Source organism: Hemitrygon akajei, chromosome 31 (genome assembly GCF_048418815.1).
Source record: "Hemitrygon akajei chromosome 31, sHemAka1.3, whole genome shotgun sequence".
In the NCBI taxonomy this organism is placed as follows: domain Eukaryota; kingdom Metazoa; phylum Chordata; class Chondrichthyes; order Myliobatiformes; family Dasyatidae; genus Hemitrygon; species Hemitrygon akajei.
In genome coordinates this window covers 37,780,036-37,800,558 of record NC_133154.1, presented here as the reverse complement: position 1 = coordinate 37,800,558, position 20,523 = coordinate 37,780,036, and the positions used below count along the sequence as shown (strand labels likewise).

General features: G+C 42.0%; 1 protein-coding gene across 3 annotated transcripts in view; it reads left to right on the top strand.

Annotated features, from left to right (window-relative positions):
* LOC140719226 (serine/threonine-protein phosphatase 6 regulatory subunit 3-like) overlaps nucleotides 1-20,523 on the top strand; it is a 214,264-nt gene that overhangs the window by 142,462 nt on the left and 51,279 nt on the right. For all 3 annotated transcript variants that reach the window (XM_073033683.1, XM_073033682.1, XM_073033684.1), the window contains exons 14-19: nucleotides 646-735; nucleotides 8,691-8,788; nucleotides 10,394-10,451; nucleotides 11,694-11,827; nucleotides 14,024-14,142; nucleotides 18,997-19,162. In XM_073033683.1, coding sequence (XP_072889784.1) covers nucleotides 646-735; nucleotides 8,691-8,788; nucleotides 10,394-10,451; nucleotides 11,694-11,827; nucleotides 14,024-14,142; nucleotides 18,997-19,162 — 665 coding nt within the window. The remainder of the gene's footprint in view (nucleotides 1-645; nucleotides 736-8,690; nucleotides 8,789-10,393; nucleotides 10,452-11,693; nucleotides 11,828-14,023; nucleotides 14,143-18,996; nucleotides 19,163-20,523) is intronic.

Sequence of the window (20,523 nt, the reverse complement as noted above, 5' to 3'; positions counted from 1 at the left end):
GGAAGCATCTGCTCTTATGTCCACTCTATGCAGGCTTTCCTGTATCTGATAGGCTTCAATGAGATCCAGACTCATCTTTCTGAACGAGTACAGGCCCAGTAACATCAGATGCTTCTTGCATTAAACTTCCTCTGGATCCTGACCAGAAACAGCACATCTTTCCTTGGATAGGGGGCCAAAATTCCTCACAACATTGCAGTGCTCTGGTGGAATCTGGATCAACAAACAAAATGCCGGAAGAACTCGGCATGTTGAGCAGCATCTATAGGGGTTGGGGGCAGGGAGGGAACTGTCCTTGTTTCAGGTCAAAACCCTGCGTCAAATAAAGTAGGTGCCATGTCAATGTATTTCTTGTTTGAAACTGGTCCTTATTTCTGGTTGCACAATTAGGAGGCGTAACTCCCACTCCAATGTCAGCAGTGTTTCCTTCTATTTTCTGCTTTGCCAGGATAAAGTGTCCTCTCTGACATTGAGAGTAGCTTCAGGCATTTGGAGCTCTGTTGCCGTGAGTCATTGTGACAACCTTGTGATTTTAAAACAAAAGGCTTTAAATATGCAAACATTTAGAATGCAGATATTGTTGGAATTTATTTTGGCTTTGCTATATTAGTTTTACTGTAAATAAAACTGACGTTTGTTATTCAGGTAAATATGCGGAATCTGCACTCCTCAAGTGACGACGATGAGAATGATCTGAAAGAATTCAGCTTTCCTCAGGAGGCTGTTTTGCAGCAGGTAAGAGCCACAAACAGCATGGGCTGCAGTTCTCACAATATTAAAGCATGAAGCCTGGAAATAACAAGTAGATTAGAGAGCATCTTTAGAAGGAGAAATATTAAGTCCTGACTTTTAATCAGTTCACATACTTTCTTCGTTCCTTACCATTCTCCTCCTTCCCCTGCTCTGCCTCTTCTTTCTTGTGCTCATAGTGTTGTGCCCAGTGTTGGACACATTAGTTCAGTCCCAACTGGAGGGATGTTTTAATGATTTAAAATAACTTGCTGTTTTTTACTTTATGCCTCTGTTTACAAAGCCTGAGATCTTGTGTGTTTTTATGTATCGCTTCATTAAAACTATCCTACAACCTTCAAAGATTTGCAGGCAATCACCTCCAAGTCTTTTCTTGCATGCTTTTTTTTATTTTAAAAAAAAGTATCCATCGAAGTACAGGAGTTGGGATGTTATGTTTAAGTTGAATGAGATGTTGGTGAGGCCTAATGTGGATATCGTGTGCAGTTCTGGTCATCTACCTACAGGAGAGATATCAGTGCAATTGAAGATTGCAGAGAAAATTTACAAGAATGTTGCTAGGACTTGAGGTCCTGAGTTATAGGGAAAGCTTGAATAGGTCAGCACTTCCCTGGAGCATAGGACAAAGAGGGGAGATTTGATAGAGATATACAAAATTGACGGGTAACTGCAAGCAGGCTTTTTCCACTGAGGTGTTTGAGACCAGAACTAGAAGTTAGAGCTTAAGGATGAAAGGTGAAATATTTAAGGAGAACCTGAGGGGGAACTTTTTCACTCCCGAGTGGTGCGAGTGTGGAACAAGCTGCCAGCGGAAGGGATGGATGTGGGTTTGGTTTCAACATTTAAGATAAATTTGAATAAGCCCATGATTGGGAGGGGTTTAGAAACCAGGTACAGGTCAATGGGACTAGGTGAAATAATAGTCTGCATGGACCAGATGGGCCAAAAGGCCCATTTCTATTCTGTAGTGCTCTATGTTCATGTTGCATCGCTTCATTCCTCCTACTGCAATGTAGAGAAAGTTTCCCTTTTTGAAACTTGCCTGCCCATTCTAACAACCTATGTGTCATCTTGAAGCCATTTACAGACTTCCTCAGGCACGGCACTTTTGAATTTCAAGTCTTATGAAATGGTGCTTGTGCCCCCACATCCAAGTCATGAACTGTTATGATGGTACTGAAGTCTGGGGTACTGCCCTGTATGCAACCCTCACCAAACAAGCATTTCCTTTTCCATGTACTTGGTTGTGCAGCAGCCTTTGCGCACCAGCTCAGGGCATCGAGTTTGAAGTTCAATCCCAGCATTCTCTGTGTGTCCACCCGTGGAAAGTATGGGTTTTCCCTTGGTGCTTCAGTTTCCTCCTAGTCCAGATGTACTAGGTAGATTAATTGGTTTTTGTAAACTGTCCCACGATTAGGTTTGTGTTAAATCGGGATTGTCGGTTTCAGAGTAGTGTGGCTCAAAGGGCCGGAAGGACCTATTCTGTACTGCATCTCTAAATAAATAGCTAAATCAGTCTATAGTAGGCACTGACTGATTCTTGTATCATTAGCTAACGCAGCACTTATTACTCTTCCATGTTCAAGATTCAAGTTATTTATCATGTGTACATTGAAACATACTGAAATGCATCATCATTTGCTTCTGTTATATCTGGAATTGACTATTCTAATGCTTGCTTAACTAACCTCATCTTCCCATCCTTCAGTTTGAGTTCATCCAAAACTTTGTTTGGAACTAACAATTACAGATACACCTGACAACCATTTGCTTTAAAATTTCAATTTAATTGTTTTGCAAATTATTTCAGTCTCTCACCCTTGTATTCATTTCAACATCTCTGGCCCTTCAGCTTTCCTAAATCTCTTCAGACCTTACACAAGTTCTCAGTTGTAACCAGTGGCTGCCTTGCCTAAACTCTGGGATTCTCTCCTTAATTCTCATTGCCCCCTATCAGTATCTTTTCCCTTTTACCAGAGTCCAGTCTGTTGCTAACAATTTGCCTTATAATGTCCCCATGCTCCATTTAAATCTACTCTTCACTTGTGAAAATTGAATAATGAGCAAAACATGCTTCACCTTCAGTTAACAGGCATGTGACCTAAAGTCTCCTCATGCTTGGTGTCGATTTCTTTTGATGATGCTTGTGCTGAAGTCAATTACTTTGTTAAAGGTGTTAAGTAAATACAAGCAGTTATTGTCAAATTAGTCAAATTCACTAGATGGATTTTGATTTCCCTCCAATGGTGACACTGTAGTGTAATGGATAGTGAATGATGGTGCTTTACAGCACCAGCAATCGAAGTTCAATGTTGCCACTGTCTGAAAGCAGATTGTACTTCCTCCCCGTGACCACATGGGTTTCCTCCAGGTGCTCTGGTTTCCTCCCACATTCTAAAATCTTCTGAATTAGTAAAGGTACACTGTGTTGTCACTGGAAGTGTGGTAATGCAGGCTGCTTCAGCACAAATTCAAACTTGTTGATCATTGACACTGTATGTTTTGATGTACATGTGACAAATACAACTAACCTAACCCAGTGTTCTATTGACATCATTTACTGAAGTGATACTGAGCCTCAACAGACCAGCCTAATCTTTGATACCCAGTTTGCACTGAGTTGTTACTTAATAATAACAGTCATCACCTTGTGTCCACCTCTCAGTGTTAAAGATAAATATAATGCAAAGCGGATGTGTTGGCCTTGTCAAGACCTGCAAGATATTTTTTGTTCCAGGGCTGTGGATATCAGTCATAGAGTCATACAGTACATAAAAGTCCTTTCACCTGCCGCATCCATACTGATCAACAACTATCATTATGAAACTGATTTTTAAAAATTAAATTCCAGATTTATTTTCTTTAATATAAATAATTCCTTGGCTGCCGTTGATGGGATTCAAATTCCCGTCTCTTGTTCTGATCCAGAAAGAGTCCACTAACTTGTGATAAGTACACACTGAATCAGGTTCAGATCTGATGACCCCAGAATTGAGCAACTCTGGTGCTGTCTCTCAAAGGTTGTTCTTGAGATTTCTCAAAACCAGCAAATTTAGCTTGTTCCCTCAGGCAGGCAGGGCTTTTTATTCTCACTTTAGTCCCTGCAATTATTTGAATACTTTTTACACCCTGGCTTATCAAGAATCTATCAACTCTGCCAATGACCAGGCCTCCACAGCCATCTGTTGCAAGGAATTCCACAAATTTACCACCCTTGGCTAAAGAAATTCCTCATTATCTCCATTCTAAATGACATACCTCTTTTCTGAGATTATGCCCTCTTCTCCTCGACTACCCCACTGTAGGAAACATCCTCTCCCCATCCACTCTATGTAGGCCTTTCAACATTCGATAGGCTTCAATGAGATCTCTCCCCTCCCCCCCCATTCTTCTAAATTCCAGTGAGTACAGGCCCAGAGCTGTTAAATGCTCCTCATATTATAAGCCCTTCCCTTCCTGGAATCATCTTCTTGAAACACTCTCTAATGTCAGCACATCTTTTCTTAGATGAGGGCCCAAAACAGCTCACGCTACTTCAAGTGCCTTATAAATTCTCAACGTTACATTCTTGTTTTTATACTGTAGTCCTCTCAATTGGGTGGAGATGCATTTCTACCAAAGGAGATTTAAGGCGCTCCTTCCCTCTGCTACCTGCTGGTGACCTTTGGGCATGGTCTTACACTGAAGCCAAGGGAGCAGATGTTGGATGGTTGTATGAGTAGCCGGTGCATATCACAAGTCCTGGTTATGCGACCACTGACACCAGACAGACCCTTTCTGAAGAGTATTGATAATGGCTGAGATCATCCATCTTGTGAAGGCACTGTCCAGAAGAAGTCAGTGACAAACTACTTTAGGAAAATTTGCCAATAACGATCATGATTACCCTCGTCATATGGCATGGCACATAACGATGTTGATGAGTCTTCTCAAAATCAGCACTAACATTCCATTTGCCTTCCTTACCACCAACTCAACCTGCAAATTAACCTTTAGGTAACCCTGCACTCTCAAGTCCCCTTGCACCTTGGATTTTTGAATTTTCTCCCTATTTAGGAAATAGTCTACACTTTAGTTCCTTCTACCAAAGTCTATGACCAATCACTTCCTGACTCTTTATTCCATCTGCCACTTTGCCCATTCTCCTAATCTGTTTGTCTTTCTACAGCCTCCTTGCTTCCTCAAGACTACCTGTCCTTCCATATATCTTCGTATCATCTGCAAATTCACCCATAAAACCATTAATTCCGTTATCCACATCATTGACATACAACATAGAAAGAAGCAGTCCCAACAACGACCTCTGCGGAATACCAGTTGTCACCGGCAGCCAATCAGAAAAGGCTCCCTTCATTCCCACTCTTTGTCTCCTGTCAATCAGCGAATGCCCTATCCACGGTCATATCTTTCCTGTAACACCATGGGCTGTTGTCCAGTTAAGTAGCCTCATGTGCAGCAACTTGTCAAAGGCCTTCTGAAAGTCCAAGTACACACCATCTACCAATTCTCCTTCTCTATCCTGCTTGTTATTTTCTCAAAGAATTTCAACAGATCTGTCAGGCAAGATTTTCCCTTAAGGAAACCATGCTGACTCATTCTCTTGAAGAGTGGTGTGATATTTGCAATTTTCTCTGGAACAATGCCAGAATCCAGTGATTCTTGAAAAACTGTTATTAATATCTCCACCATATCTTCAGCCATCTTTCAGAACCTTGGTGTAGTTCATCTGGTCCAGGTGACTTTTTTACCTTCAGATGTTTCATCTTCATAAGCCCCTTCTCCCTAATTTTAGAAACTGCACTCACTTCTGCCCCCTGACACTCTTGAACTTCCAGCATAGCGTCTTTCACAATGAAGACTGATGCAAAATGCTTATTCAGTTCATCTGTCATTTCCTTGTCTCCCATTACCTATTTTTCCCACTGGTCTGATATCTACTCTCACCTCTCTTTTACTCTTTATATATACAAAAAAACTTTGGGTATCCTCTTTGATGTTATTGTCTAGCTTAACTTCTTATTTCATCTTTTCCCATTTATGGGTTTTTGATTGATTTCTGTTGGTTTTTAAAAGCTTCCCATTCCTCTAACTTCCCACTAATTTTTGCTCTATTATTTGCCCTCTATTCCTCTTCCCACCCTGCCTCTTGCAAAAATGCTGTCCCCTTCTCACAATTCCTCTGTCTCCGCTGCATCTGCTCTCAGGATGAGGCTTTTCATTCCAAGACGAAGGAGATGTCTTCCTTTTTTTAAACAAAGGGGCTTCCCTTCTTCCACCATCAACTCTGCTCTCAAACGCATCTCTCCCATTTCCCGCACATCTGCCCTCACCCCATCCGCCCACCACCCCACTCGGGATAGGGTTCCCCTTGTCCTCACCTACCACCCCACAAGCCTCCGGATCCAACGTATAATTCTCCGTAACTTCCTGCCACCTCCAATGGGATCCCACTACCAAGCACAACTTTCCCTCCTCCCCCCTTCTGCTTTCTGCAGGAATCGCTCCCTACGCGACTCCCTTGTCCATTCATTCCCCCTCCATCCCTTCCCACCGATCTCCCTCCTGGCATTTATCCTTGCAAGCGGAACAAGTGCTACACCTGCCCTTACACTTTCTCCCCTCACCATCATTCAGGGCCCCAGACAGTCCTTCCAGGTGAGGCGACACTTCACCTGTGAGTCGGCTGGCGTGGTATACTGTGTCCTGTGCTCCCGGTGTGGCCTTTTATATATTGGTGAGACCCGACGCAGACTGGGAGACCATTTCGCTGAACACCTACGCTCTGTCCGCCAGAGAAAGCAGGATCTCCCAGTGGCCACACATTTTAATTCCACGTCCCATTCCCATTCTGATATGTCTATCCATGGCCTCCTGTACTGTCAAGATGAAGCCACACTTAGGTTGGAGGAACAACACCTTATATACCGGCTGGGTAGCCTCCAACCTGATGGCATGAACATTGTCTTCTCTAACTTCCATTTATGCCCCTCCTCCCCTTCTAACCTCATCCCTGATATATTTAGTTTTTTTTCCCCCTCCTTTTTTTTCTTTCTCTCTCTGCCCATCACTGTCTGTTCTCCATCTCCCTCTGGTGCTCCCCTCCCCCTTCTCCCTAGGCCTCCTGTCCCATGATCCTTTCCCTTCTCCAGCTCTGTATCCCTTTTGCCAATCACCTTTCTGGCTCTCAGCTTCATCCCACCCCCTCTGGTCTTCTCCTATCATTTCGCATTTCCCCCTCCCCCTCCTACTTTCAAATCTCTTACTGTCTTTCCTTTCAGTTAGTCCTGACGAAGGGTCTCGGCCCGAAACGTCGACAGTGCTTCTCCCTGTAGATGCTGCCTGGCCTGCTGTGTTCCACCAGTATTTTGTGTGTGTTGCTTGAATTTCCAGCATCTGCAGATTTCCTCGTATTTGCCCTCTCTTTTGCTTTTATGTTAGCTTAGACTTCCCTTATTAGCTACAGTTGTGTCATCCTGTCTTTGGAATAATACTTCTTTGAGATGTATCTATCCCCTGTACTGCCAAATTGCTCCCAGAAACTCCAACCATTGCTTTTCTGCAGTCACCCCTGCTCATGTCCCCTTCCAAACAACTTTGGCCAGCTCCTCTCTCTTGCCTCTTAATTCCCTTTACTCGACTGTAATACTAATGCTTTTGACTTTAGCTTCTCCCTCTCAAATTGCAGGGTGAATTCTATCATATTTTGATCACTGTCTCCTAAGAGTTCCTTTACCTTAAACTCCCGAATCAAATATAGATCATTACACAGCACCTTATCCAGAAAAGTGGAATCACCTCAAGTGCAGCTCACAGGCTGGCTATTTAGAAATTTACAAATTTACAAATTCTCTCACTTGGGATCCAAAAGCAGCACCAACCTGATTTTCCCAATCTACTTGCAAATTGAAATCCCCCATGGCTATCGCAACATGCACTTTCTATCTTCCATTGTAATTTGTAGCCCACAAACTGGCTACTGTTCGGAGGCCTGTATATAACTCCCTTCAGGGCCTTTTTACCATTGCAATTCGTTAACTCTTCTCAGAAGAGTCCTATGCCTTCCGATTCTATGTCACCTCTTTCTAAGGATTTGATTTCATTTTTTACCAACAGAGCCAGGCTACCCCTCTGCCTACCCGCCTGTCCTTTCATCACAATGTGTATTCTTAGATGTTAAGCTCACAACTATAATCTTCTTTCAGCCATGATACAGTGATCCCCAAAACATTGTACCTACCGTTCTCTAACTGCGCTGCAAGATCATCTGTCTTATTCCGTGTACTGCATGCATCCAACTATAACACCTTCAATCCAGTATTCATTGCCGCTTTTGATTTCTATCCCCCTGTTACATTGCAAATCATCCCACTGACTGCAATCCTCTGTCCTCTTTCTCAATACTGAGTCCTGGAGATGATGGCTATCAGGATGAGTGAATCATTTAAGGATTTTTAAAGATAAAGATTAGCTTTGTTTGTCACATACATTAAAACAAACAGTGAAATGGGTCATCTTGTGTCAACAACCATCACAGTTAGAGGATGTGCTGGGGACAGCCCGCGAGTGTCACCATGCTTCTTTCACCAACATAACATTCCCATAGCTTGCTAACCTAATCTGTACTCTTTAGAATGTGGGAGGAAATGAGAGCATCTGGAGGAAGTCCATTTTGTCATGGGAGAATGTACAAACTCCTTATACATAGTAGTGGGAATCTAACCCAATCTTACAGCTAGCACTGTAAAGCGTTACGCTGACTGCTGCATTTCTGTGCTGCCCCACTTTAAATATGATTCCACAAATTAAAAGGAATACATGAGCCTACAGGGTTTCTGATGCTCATCTCAAGTGCTGTTATAATCAGTGTGCAATTATCTCTGTTTTGATTCTCTGGTGATAAATTTATAATCGGTGCTTGTATCTAAACTGTGATCTTGCAGGCATTCTCAGACTATCAGGTTCAACAGATGACCTCCGCCTTTATCGACCAGTTTGGCTTCAATGATGAAGAGTTTGCCGAGCAGGAAGAAAGTGTGAAGTTAGTTCTGTTCGTTGTTTTGACTATTTCCACAAATGAATCACATGGGAAGATAATTCTAAGTGATTGTTAGAAGGGGTATACTGAATGTCTAGCACTTCCTCATGGGCAGGTAGAGGTGAAATTATGGTGATTACAGGTGAGACATTTGCATAAGTCATTTTGAGGTTGGATGTCAGCATGTTGTAGACTCATCCAGCTCCATCATGGGCACTAGCTTCTCTACCATCGAAGACATCTTCAAGAGCGGTGCCTCCAGAAGGTGACATCCATCACTAAAGACCCTCACCATCCAGGACATGCACTCATCTCATTACTACCATCAAAGAAGTGGTACACAGAGCCTGAAGATACACACTCAACATTTTAGGAACAGCTTCTTCCCCCTTCTCCATTGGATTTCTTAATAGCCCATGAATATTATCTCATTATTTCTCTTGCACTATATTTTTTCATCATGTAATTTTTTTATGCCTTGCTCTGTAAAGCTGCCACAAAAACAACAAATTTCTTGACATTTGTCAGCCATAATAAAGCTGATTCTGAATGTGGAATGTTGTCAGGAAGTAGTTGTCAAACTGTTCGTTCACAACCACAATCCAAGTAGCTTACTGGAATCTTGTAAAAGTTGGAAGAAGGCAAATGGCCTATAAGTATGCATTTTATCTACTTTATCTCCACCTACTTCATTAGGCTTCTACATTTGTGTGAATCCCTCAGACTTTTATCACTAAATGAGGCAAACCTGTGGGGTGGGGGGAAAGAAAATGTTTGAACTCCAGATGGGCTTGAATCTCGGCTTTGGATTTTCCCCTGGATGCTAGGTGCTGTAATGCAGAAATGCAGACGATGTGAATTTTGATCCATTGAACTAATGAGCTTCAGGTTTAAAGAGGGTGGGGGAAATTTGAGATATTTTAGGATGAAGGTTGATGATATCCAAAGATGTTGAAATATGAAGAGTTTAATAGGTTAAGCAGTCAGTGCATTACTAACCAGAGGGCATAAAATATGTTCTTTGAAGCACTGTCAGTTATTGTAAATTCTACTAGTAGAATGATAAAATCCATAATTAAATTCGCAGTATGTGAGCATTTTGAAAATAAAATTGAAATAATGGTCTGCATATAGTGAGTGTTATGATGGAGATGACTGGGTAATTGCCCGTCAGTCAAGCCTAATGACCACAGTTTTAAGTGAGAGATTGTTTTTATGGACATTACTTGTGTGTCTCTGTTTGCCATTTGCTTTGGGTTAACTGTAACTTTGGGTTAATTGAGCCCTTTCTGAGTAAGTCAGCATACCTTATTGCACAGTTGATTGTTTGTGATGATCCACCTGTATCTCAGACCTTGTTATTAATAACAGAGTTTTATACCAACAACATCTGGTATCTCGGCACAATATGCAACAGGCCCTCTCCTGTGATGGTTTTGTGACTGTGAAACTAGTGTGCATTGTAAGATGTGGATTACCAGCAGTCATATTGTTTCTGTTTTACCATTTTGTTATGGCTTAATGTTTTAGAACTTAGCTTCACCCAAGCTAACTTTTCATGTTCAGAGGTAAATATTGATGATCTTCTGTTTGCTATTTGATCAACAGCTCCCCATTTGAGAGAGCAGCTAATATCAGCTTTGTGTTTGATGCCAACAGTGATGGTGTGAGTATAATTTGTAGAAGCTTTGAACAATTTCACAGACATATTGTGCAATGACTATATGTCTTTGCTTGACTCCTGATTTACTGAAAATATGAAAATTTTAATGAATCCATAGTTTATGAAAATGAAATTTTGGAGGATCAGAATCCCATCCTAGTAAAGCTGATATCCTGTAAAAGGAATTGCTTTAATTATATTGATTATATTTGTTTGATGTTTGGTTTATTTCACACCATTTAACAGTGGAATTTGCCAATCTGTTAATCAAGGTGACAATTTGCAAACCTTTTCCCCACTAGTGTCCTACGCTAATCAGTGGTATGGTACAAGTCTCTATTTCTGATCATTGATGACAGGCTTGCAGAGGAACAGGCCCTTTGGCCCTCAGTGTTGTACCAAACCAATTAATCAACAGCCAACTGATCTCCTCTGCCTACACAATGTCCACATCCTTCTATTTCTCTCAATTCACGTCCCTATTCAAGCATCTCTTAAAAGTCCATAATGTACCACCTTCTACTACCCCAGGCAGTGCATTCAGGCACCCACCACTCTGTGTGGGGGTAGAAAAAACCAAAAAAAAACTTGCCTCTTACATCTTTAAAATGACTACCTCTCACCTTAAATGCATGCCCTCAACAATGAGAAAAAGATACTGTCCGACCTATTCTACCTATACCTCTCACAATCCTATAAACCTCATCAGATCTCCTCCCAGCCTCCGCTGCTCCAGCAAAAACAACCCAAGTTTGTCCAACCTCTCATTGTAGCACGTGTTTTTTAAACCTCTTCGGCACCGTCTCCAAAGCCTGGACATCTTTCCTATAATGGGGCTACCAGAACCATAGGCAGCACTCCAAATGTGACCTTACTAGAGTGTAATACATATGCAACATAATTCTCTGACTTTTGAACTCAAAGTCTCAAAAATAAACCTTGAAGTTAGTTATCTCCTGTCCTCATTAACTAAAAAGTAACTTTCAATTTAGTTCCAGCATCATATCTGTCATTAGGTAATGAATATTACACCAGGAATTTAACTGGTTATTCACCGATCCACCACTAGTGAAGATGAGCAGTCTGAAATCATTAGCATGTCAAATACTTTATTCAAATAGTAATCAGCAGCTGCTGATTTCCTTGTTGAACCCTTACATAGAAATTGCTAATAATCACTACTTAATTGAAATATTTTAAGTGATACTGGAATACAAGTGCAGTTTTCTTCATTCTGCCTCTCAGCCAAACAACAGCCTGTTTGAGGAGTGTTGGAAGGAGCGAATACGGCAGTTCAACGATGACGAAGGCTCGGACGAGGATGAAGTGTGGCAGGAAAAGGACCTGCACTTCGCAGCGGATGCTCACCGTGTTACCAGGTGTGTGATTTTTGTCACTGCAAGAGCTTTTTCACCTTCCCCTCCTGAGTGTAGGTGGTGTGGGGTTATAAGCAGCAGCAAATATTCTGTAAACTCTCAAAGTCTGGAGCTTAAGGCAGAGTGAGACTCATTCCTTTGTCTACATTCTTTCATGGCCACTGACTTTTGGGCAGTATTTTTCCTAGCAGCTCACATGAAGTGCTGTTCCTAACATCTACGGAGGGGAATAAACAGTCGATGTTTCGGGCTCATATCAGGACTGGAAAAGAAGAGGGGCAGAAGCCAGAATTACAAGGTTGCGGGGGGAGGGGGGGGTGGAAGGTGGCACCAGCAACCAATGGTGACATCTTGCAGACAGCTCACAAAACTACTAGATATACTTCTGAACTATGAGTGATTGCAGCCTCTAATTGCCCTTTTAAGGATGTATTTTTGAGCCGACTCAACAATCTGGTGCTTTTGCAGCTTGGGGTATTCAGTGTGGATGAGAGCAGAGAGTGCAGGTACAGTCATCACTGGGGGTGGCTGCATCGATTTCTGATGGTGGGACACAATCCCATGGTCAGCTGCGTTACTCCGTGCCCATTAAAGTGTTGAGCAAGATTAAAATTGTCGAGGACCAGATTGAAAAATGAGCAGGTGTTCAGCTCTGTTTGCCTGTGTTTGACCGGTCTCCCCCCTCTTCTCGCTGCTGCCATCAAGCAGGAGGTGTATCAGTCCTGGGTTCGGGAGCAGCTGTTACGCTGCAGCCATCGTGCTCCTGGACAGGCTTCACTCGCCTCAGCAGCTCTGTGCTTTCAGGCACTCTGCTTTTAATGTTATTTGTTTACTTTTTATTGTTTGCACGGTTTGTTCTTTTTTTCACACATAGGGTGTTTGATGTTCCTGTTGTGTGGAGATTTTCTTTAAATTTGTTCTATCGTGTTTCTTTGTTTTATGGCTGCCTGCGAGAAAATTAATCTCAAGGTTGTATACTTTATACATTCTTTGATAATTAATGTACTTTGAACTTAGAGGGAAAGGAGTACAAGCTGGCAGGTAATCACTAAGACCAGATGAGGTGGAAGATGGTTGAGTGGGGATAAGGTAAGAAGCTGGGAGAGGATAAGTGGAAGATGTAAAGGGCTGAAGAAGAAGGAATCTGATAGAAGAGAGCAATGGATCATGGAAGAAAGAGAAAAAGGAGGGAAACCAGAGGGAGGTGATGAGCAGGTGAGCAGAAGAGGAGTGAGAGAGGCACTTCTTGCTGAGTTCCTCAAGCATTTTGTGTGTGTTGCTCAAGATTTTCATCATCTACAGAATCTCAAAGGTTCAAAGTAATGAGTTAGGGTTAGAGATCTCTTGTATTTATGGTTTACTGCTTCACTTAGAAGTTTCTTCAAGGCATGCCTTCCCTGAAGAAGTTTAAGTCTTCTCATTGGGATTTCAATGAGACCCTCTTTTCCCCCTTTGTGATCTCTGCTGCTCTCTGACTCTTCAACCCCATCCCCCTTACCCCACCTTCTTATTCTGGCTTCTACCCACTTTCTTTCCAGTTCTGATGAGTCTCAGCCCAAAACATCAACCATAGATGCTGCCTGACTCCCTGAGTTCCTCCAGCATTTTGTATGTGATACTCAAGTTTTCTAGTAATCTGCAGAATCCCATGCATTTATGACTCTACATGTTGAAGTCCAACTCAGTCCAAATACTGAAAGAGTTTTTAGCACCAGTCTTTATTTCTCAGGATATAGTACACTACAGCACAATACAGGGGTTTTGCTGGGTTTTGTCTTATGATGTTGGGCTGATTATCTGACCTACTCTAAAATCAAACCTTCCCTCCTACATAGTCCTCCATGTGCCCATCTCAGAGATTCCTAAATGTCCCAAATGTATCTTCCTTTCTTCCTCTACCACTATTCTGGAAGGGTGTTTCATGCACCTATCACTGTGTTTAAAAAAAAACAAACACTTATCTTTGGCATTCCCCCCCCCCCCCCATACTTTCCTGCAATCACCTTAATATTATGCCCCCTTATATAAGTCATTTCCATCCTGTTCACTCCATGCCTCTTGTCATCTTGTATATCAAATCACATCTCATCTTCCTTCACTCCAAAGAGAAAAGTCCTAGCTTTCTAATCCAGCAGCATCCTGGTAAATCCCCTTTGCAGAATCAGAAGATAAAGGCCTAATTTTATGCCCGTGTTGCAGGAGCTCTGGAAGTACAGACAGTGAGGGAAGTAGAGACTCTGAAGAGGAAGAAGATGAAGAAGGGGGACAGATGACCATAAAGCCAACAGACTCAAGGATGGAAGCAGATCCAAGCAAAGGTGTGTGATTGATGGAATATTTGATCCAATTACACTGAAATATGGCAGACTACTGGTCATAGTGATGTGTTCTCTCCTGTGTCTATTGATACCAATGGGTAATAGCTGTTGTGGATTGCAAAGTAGTCCTGTGTGATCACCTGGCATTACTTATATATCTAAAGATTAGCTTTATTTGTCACACGTACATTGAAGCATACAATGAACTGCATTGTAAACACAAAGTACACTGCAGATGCTGGGGTCAAAGCAACACGTACAAGCTGGAGGAACTCAGCAGGTCGGGCAGCATCCGTGGAAACAAGCAGTCAGCGTTTTGGTTCTGACGAAGGGTCTCAGCCCGAAATGTTGACTGCTCGTTTCCACGGATGCTGCCTGACCTGCTGAGTTCTTCCAGCTTGTTGTACGTGTTGCAATGAACTACATCGTTTGACTCAAATCAAATCAGTAGGGTTGTGCTGGGCAGTGCACAAGTGTGGCCACACTTCTGGCACCAACATAACATGTTGCAAATTACTAATCTTAACCTGTACATCTCTGGAATGAGGGAGAAAACTGGAGGAAACCCATGAGGTCACAGGGACAAATAGAAACTCCTTACAGAAATCAAACTCCAGACTTGCAGCTGGCTGCTGTAATGCAATATACTAACCCTAAGCTCCTGTGCATCAGGTGTTTGTGGATTTTCAATCACTAGGACTGTTTCTCCTAGAAAGGAAGGAAGTTGACTGTAGCAGTCTCCTATCCTTTGAGGAAGTTGATGCATTTTCTGCTGCTTCTCTTGTGCTTCTCAAATTGGGACTATTTATGCTAACGAGTAAAGTACACTCATCTCTGTAACCCTCCCTCTGCGTCAGAAGCTCTCAGGTAAAACATAGAAGGCAGAGATGCAGAGTAAAGAACACTCAACTGCATTAGTTTAGTCAGTAGCATATCTGTGGTCGATGCTTATTTTCAGAATCATAATCAAATTTATTGTCACCAGCATTATGGAATTTCCTCCATGATAGAACGACGGAGCAGACTCATTGGGCTGAATGGCCTAATTCTGCACCTATGTTTCACGGTTTTATTGCATTAGTCATGAAATTTGTTGTTTTGTGGCAGTGCAAGCATTACAAGTTACCATAAGTTTCAATAAACAAACAGTGCTAAAGAGAAATAGCAAGGACCGTTCACAACTCTGATAGCAGAGGGGAAGAATTTGTTTATGAAAAGTTGAGTGTCTTCAGGCTGCTGTACCTCCTCCCTGATGGTAGTAACGAGAAGAGGATGCGTCATGGATGATGAGGGTCCTTAATGAAAGATGCTGCCTCTTTGAGACACCACTTTTGGAAGATGTCCTTGATGGTGGGGAGGCTGGTCCCCATGTTGGAGCTAGCTGAGTATACAACCCTCTGAAATCTCTTACAATCCTGTGCAGTGGCCTCTCCATACCAGATAGTGATGCAACCAGTCAGAATGCTTTGCATGGTATATCTGTAGTCATTTTCCAGTGGTGACATACTAAATCTCCTCCCATTCCTAATGAACGAGAGCTGCTGACATGCCATTTTTGTGGTTACATCAGTGTATTGGAGTGATGATAGATGCTTTGAGATGTTGATTTCCAAGAATTTGAAACTGCTCCCCCTTCCCACTGCTGACCCCTTGATGAGGACTGGTGTAAGTCCTCCCAATTTCCCTCTCCTAAAGTCCACTAATGTTCAGTGCAAGGTTGTTGTGACAGCATGTAATCGGCTGATCTGTTTTGCTCCAGAAAGCCTCCTCATTGGCATCTTGAGATTTTGCCAACAACAGCAGTATCATCTGTGTTTGAGCTTTGCCTAGCCATGTGTTCACAGTGAGTAGAGCTAAAGCCTCACCTACAGTGTCATGCAAAAGTTTGGGCACCCCTGGTCAAAATTTCTGTTACTGTGAATAGCTAAGCGAGTAAAAGATGACCTGATTTCCAAAAGGCATAAAGTTAAAGATGACACATTTCTTTAATATTTTAAGCAAGATTACTTTTTTTATTTCCATCTTTTACAATTTCAAGATAACAAAAGAGGAAAAGGGCCCGACGCAAAAGTTTGTCACCCTGAATGGTCAGTACTTAGTAACACCCCCTTTGGCAAGTATCACAGCTTGTAAACGTTTTCTGCAGCCAGATAAGAGTCTTTCAATTCCTATTTGGGGGATTTTCACCCGATCTTCCTTGCTTCTAGTTCTGTGAGATTCTTGGGCTGTCTTGCATGCACTGCTCTTTTGAGATCTATCCACAGATTTTCGATGATGTTTAGGTGGGGGGTCATGGCAAAACCTTCAGCTTGCGCCTCTTGAGGTAGTACTTTGTGGATATTGAGGTGTGTTTAGGATTATTATCCTGTTGTAGAAGCCATCCTTTTTTCATCTTCAGCTTTTTTACAGACGGTGTGATGTTTGCTTCTAGAATTTGCTGTTATTTAATTGAATTCTTTCTTCCCTCTACTAGTGAAATGTTCCCCGTGACACTGGCTGCAACAGAAGCCCAAAGCATGATCGATCCACCTCTGTGCTGAACAGTTGGAGAGGTGTTCTTTTCATGAAATTCTGAACCCTTTTTTCTCCAAACATACCTTTGCTCATTGCGGCTAAAAAGTTCTACTTTAAGTTCATTAGTCCACAAGACTTGTTTCCAAAATGCATCAGGCTTGTTTGGATGTTCCTTTACAAACTTCTGACGCTGAACTTTGTGGTGATGACGCAGGAAAGGTTTTCTTCTGATGACTCTTCCATGAAGGTCCTATTTGTGCAGGTGTCACAGCACAGTAGAACAGTGCACCACCACTCCAGAGTCTGCTAAATCTTCCTGAAGGTCTTTTGCAGTCAAACGGGGGATTTGATTTGCCTTTCTAGCAATCCTACGAGCAGTTCTCTAGGAAAGTTTTCTTGGTCTTCCAGACCTCAACTTGACCTCCACCGTTCCTGTTAACTGCTATTTCTTAATTACATTACAAACTGAGGAAATGGCTACCTGAAAACACTTTGCTATCTTCTTATATAGCCTTCTGCTTTGTAAGCATCATTTATTTTAATTTTCAGAGTGCTAGGCAGCTGCTTAGAGGAGCTCATGGCTGCTGATTGTTTGGACAAGGTTTGAGGAGTCAGAGTATTTATAAAGTTTTGAAATTTACATCCCCTGGCCTTTCCTAACGGTGACTGTGAACAAGCCATAGCCCTAACAAGCTAGTTAAGGTCTAAGACCTTGGTGAAAGTTATCTGAGACTACGTCCACACTAGACCGGATAACTTTGAAAATGCCTGTTTCACGTAAAAATGATAGGCGTCCACACTAGGCGTATTTGAAAATACCTCCGTCCACATTAAAATGGGTATTTGGGTGAATCTCCTCCTACTGGGCATGCACAGGGCACTTCTACAGAAAACAAGCGAAGAGGAAACAGTATACTATTTCCATTTCCGCAGTAGCATTGTGCTATTTTCATTGGTTAAAAACTAGAGTACCTACAACAACAACAACAACAAAAGAAAGTTTTCAACAACGTCTTTGAGGAATACAAAGAAAGGGGAGTAATGAAAAACCGTATCAAATTGGGCAGTATTTATGAGCAGGAAAACTGAGTTAACATTTCAAGATGGCAGCATTGTTTTTATATGAAAATTGTGAAGTCTAGTTATCTAAAATCATTCAGTTCAGTGATGGCGGTAGAATACTCATAGAAGATGTGATGCTGTTCCTTGAGCTTTGCTGGAGCAGGAAAAGGTCAAATGGGACACAAGTGGGTTGGTATCTGCTGCATCTGTTCCAGCACGTCATGACAATGTTTTTAAAAAGCTCCAGTTACCCCATACACACTACACCACCCAACCAGCGTTTTCAGATTTACACACTCTGGAGAGCTTTTTAGAAAAGCTCCATTTTGGGGGGAAGGAAATGCCATTTCAGTGTGAATGGAGAGAAAAAGCTTCAGTTATGATTTATCCAGTCTAGTGTGGACGTAGCCTGAGAGCTCAAATCTCTTGGGGTGCCCAAACTTCTGCATGGTGCTCCTTTTTTCACTCTAAAATTGTACAAAACAAAAATATTACACTAATCTTGCTTAAAATGTTGAAAAGAATGTTTCATCTTTAACTTTATGACTTTTGGAGATCAGTTCATCTTCTACTCACTTAACTATTCACAGTAACAGAAATTTTGACCGGGGTGCCCAAACTTTTGCATGCCACTGTAAGCACATGCCTTATACAATTCAGATGGAAGGCTGCAATTTTTTTGAAAAATCTCAATTACTTGTTAATAAGTGTAGCACCCTCAAGTCTGCTAGTCTGCTGGGGAAGTCAAAAGTCCAATGTCTGTGAGTCCACAGGCCTGCTGGAATGGAAGACCAAACCTGGAATTAGAGGATAATGTATCCATTTGGATATGTGGGAGGGAGAAGCAGGGCTTGTTTTGCTGCTGTTGTGTCCTATGTCATTCTGCCAAGCATTGTGGGCATGCTATATAGGTGTCAGAATGTGCATCGATACTTGTGGGCTGCTCCGTCATTTCATTAGGTTGTGTTGGTAGTTAACACAATGCATTTCCTCGTGTTTATGATGCATTTCACTGTATGTTTCAATGTACATGTCATATATTAATCTGAATCAGCATTTAGATGATTTTACAATTATGTACATTTAGTATTTCCATTTCATATAGCAATGTGTGAACTTTACTGGGGTATAGCTTTCTGCAGTTACATAGCACTTGCTAATAATGTAGTTAGTTCAACAGGTGAAGAGTGGAGTGTAGGCTATTCTGGTTTAGTTCTTCTTTTAATTAGGAGAATCCTGTCTAATGTGTTACCAATGAAGTGTTGCTTTGATCTTCAGAATCTGGTTGGACAGCAGACTTCGATGCTGTACCTATGGCAAATAACGGTGCGAGCCCGAGTGTTGCAGATGCTGGATTTAGTGCATGGGACAATGCAGAACACGCAGCGTCACTGCCTCCTTTAGAAGGTTGGGCAGTATTCGCCAGCTTTGCCTCCCAGGCCGGGTAAGTGATGAAACTGGAAGGAAATATGGTTCCAATCACAATTAAGAGAAAATCTGCAGATGCTGGAAACCCAATCAACACACACAAAATGCTGGAGGAACTCAGCAGGGCAGGCAACATCTGTAGAAAAGAGTATACTCTTTTCCATAAATGCTGTCTGGCCCGAGTTCCTCCAGTGTTCCGTGTGTGTTGCTTGGAAATGTGGTTCCAGTTGTTTTTTTCTTCCTTCTCTTCTCTCCCTTCAAGTTCATCTGTGAACTTAGAATGTAGCACTTTTGTCTTTTTCTGACGTCAGTCCATGTGCTTCAGCAGGGTAAAGACGAAGCACAACCATTGATTCCTTTATCCTACAACTGCAGACATTACTGCACTGACTGGGAGACAAGGCTGTGTCACACCTCCAGTGGTATTTATGGCTAGGAAAAGTTTTTTTCTAAGAAATGATACACCGTGGAGAGTATCCTAATTGGTTGTATCAGGACCTGCTACGGAAACACCAGTGTCCAGGAATGGAAAAGCCTACAAGTGTGGACACAGCACAGGCAAAGTCCTCCCCACACTGAGCACATCTACAAGAGGTGCTGCCACAAGAAAGCAGCATCTATTATTAGGGTCTCCTACCATCCAGGTCATGCTCTCTTCTCACTACTGCATCAGGAAGGAGGGACAGGAGCCTTTAGTCCACATCACCAGGTTCAGGAACAGTTATTACCCTGCATCCATTAAGCCCTGGAAACAGCATCGATAACTTCACTCACCTCAACACTGAACTGACTCCACAACCTATGGACTCATTTTCAACGACTCTACAACTCAAGTTCTTAGTATTATTTATTTATGTTATTTGCTTATTTATTTTAAATATTTTTGTATTTGCACAGGTTGTCCTTTTCACATTGATTGTTTGTGTAGTTTTTCATGGATTCTATTGTGTTTCTTTGTTCTAATGTAAATGCCTGCAAGAAAATGAATCATCTGTACAGACTTTTGACATTTGAACATTGAGGTACCATAGTTTATTATCCATGTTAAAGTGACTGGATTGATTATCTTTCTCCCTCACAAGGACCACCTGCTCAGCCCAGCTCCTACCAAAATTCATTCATTCCTTTGCTGCCTTCATATGTGGATGCTGCACTTCTTTCCTGATTAACAGCTCGTCTGATACTGTACCTATTCCAGTGATTTCAAGGGGAGTTGTCAAATGGGTTGCTTGGTTTTTGGAAGATGAACTTCTTATTAGCATAGATAACTTTACTTACCTCAACACTGGACTAATTCTGCAACCAATGGGCTGACTTTTAGGGACTCTGCAACTCATGTTCTCAATATTATTCATTTATTTTTGTGTTTGCACAGTT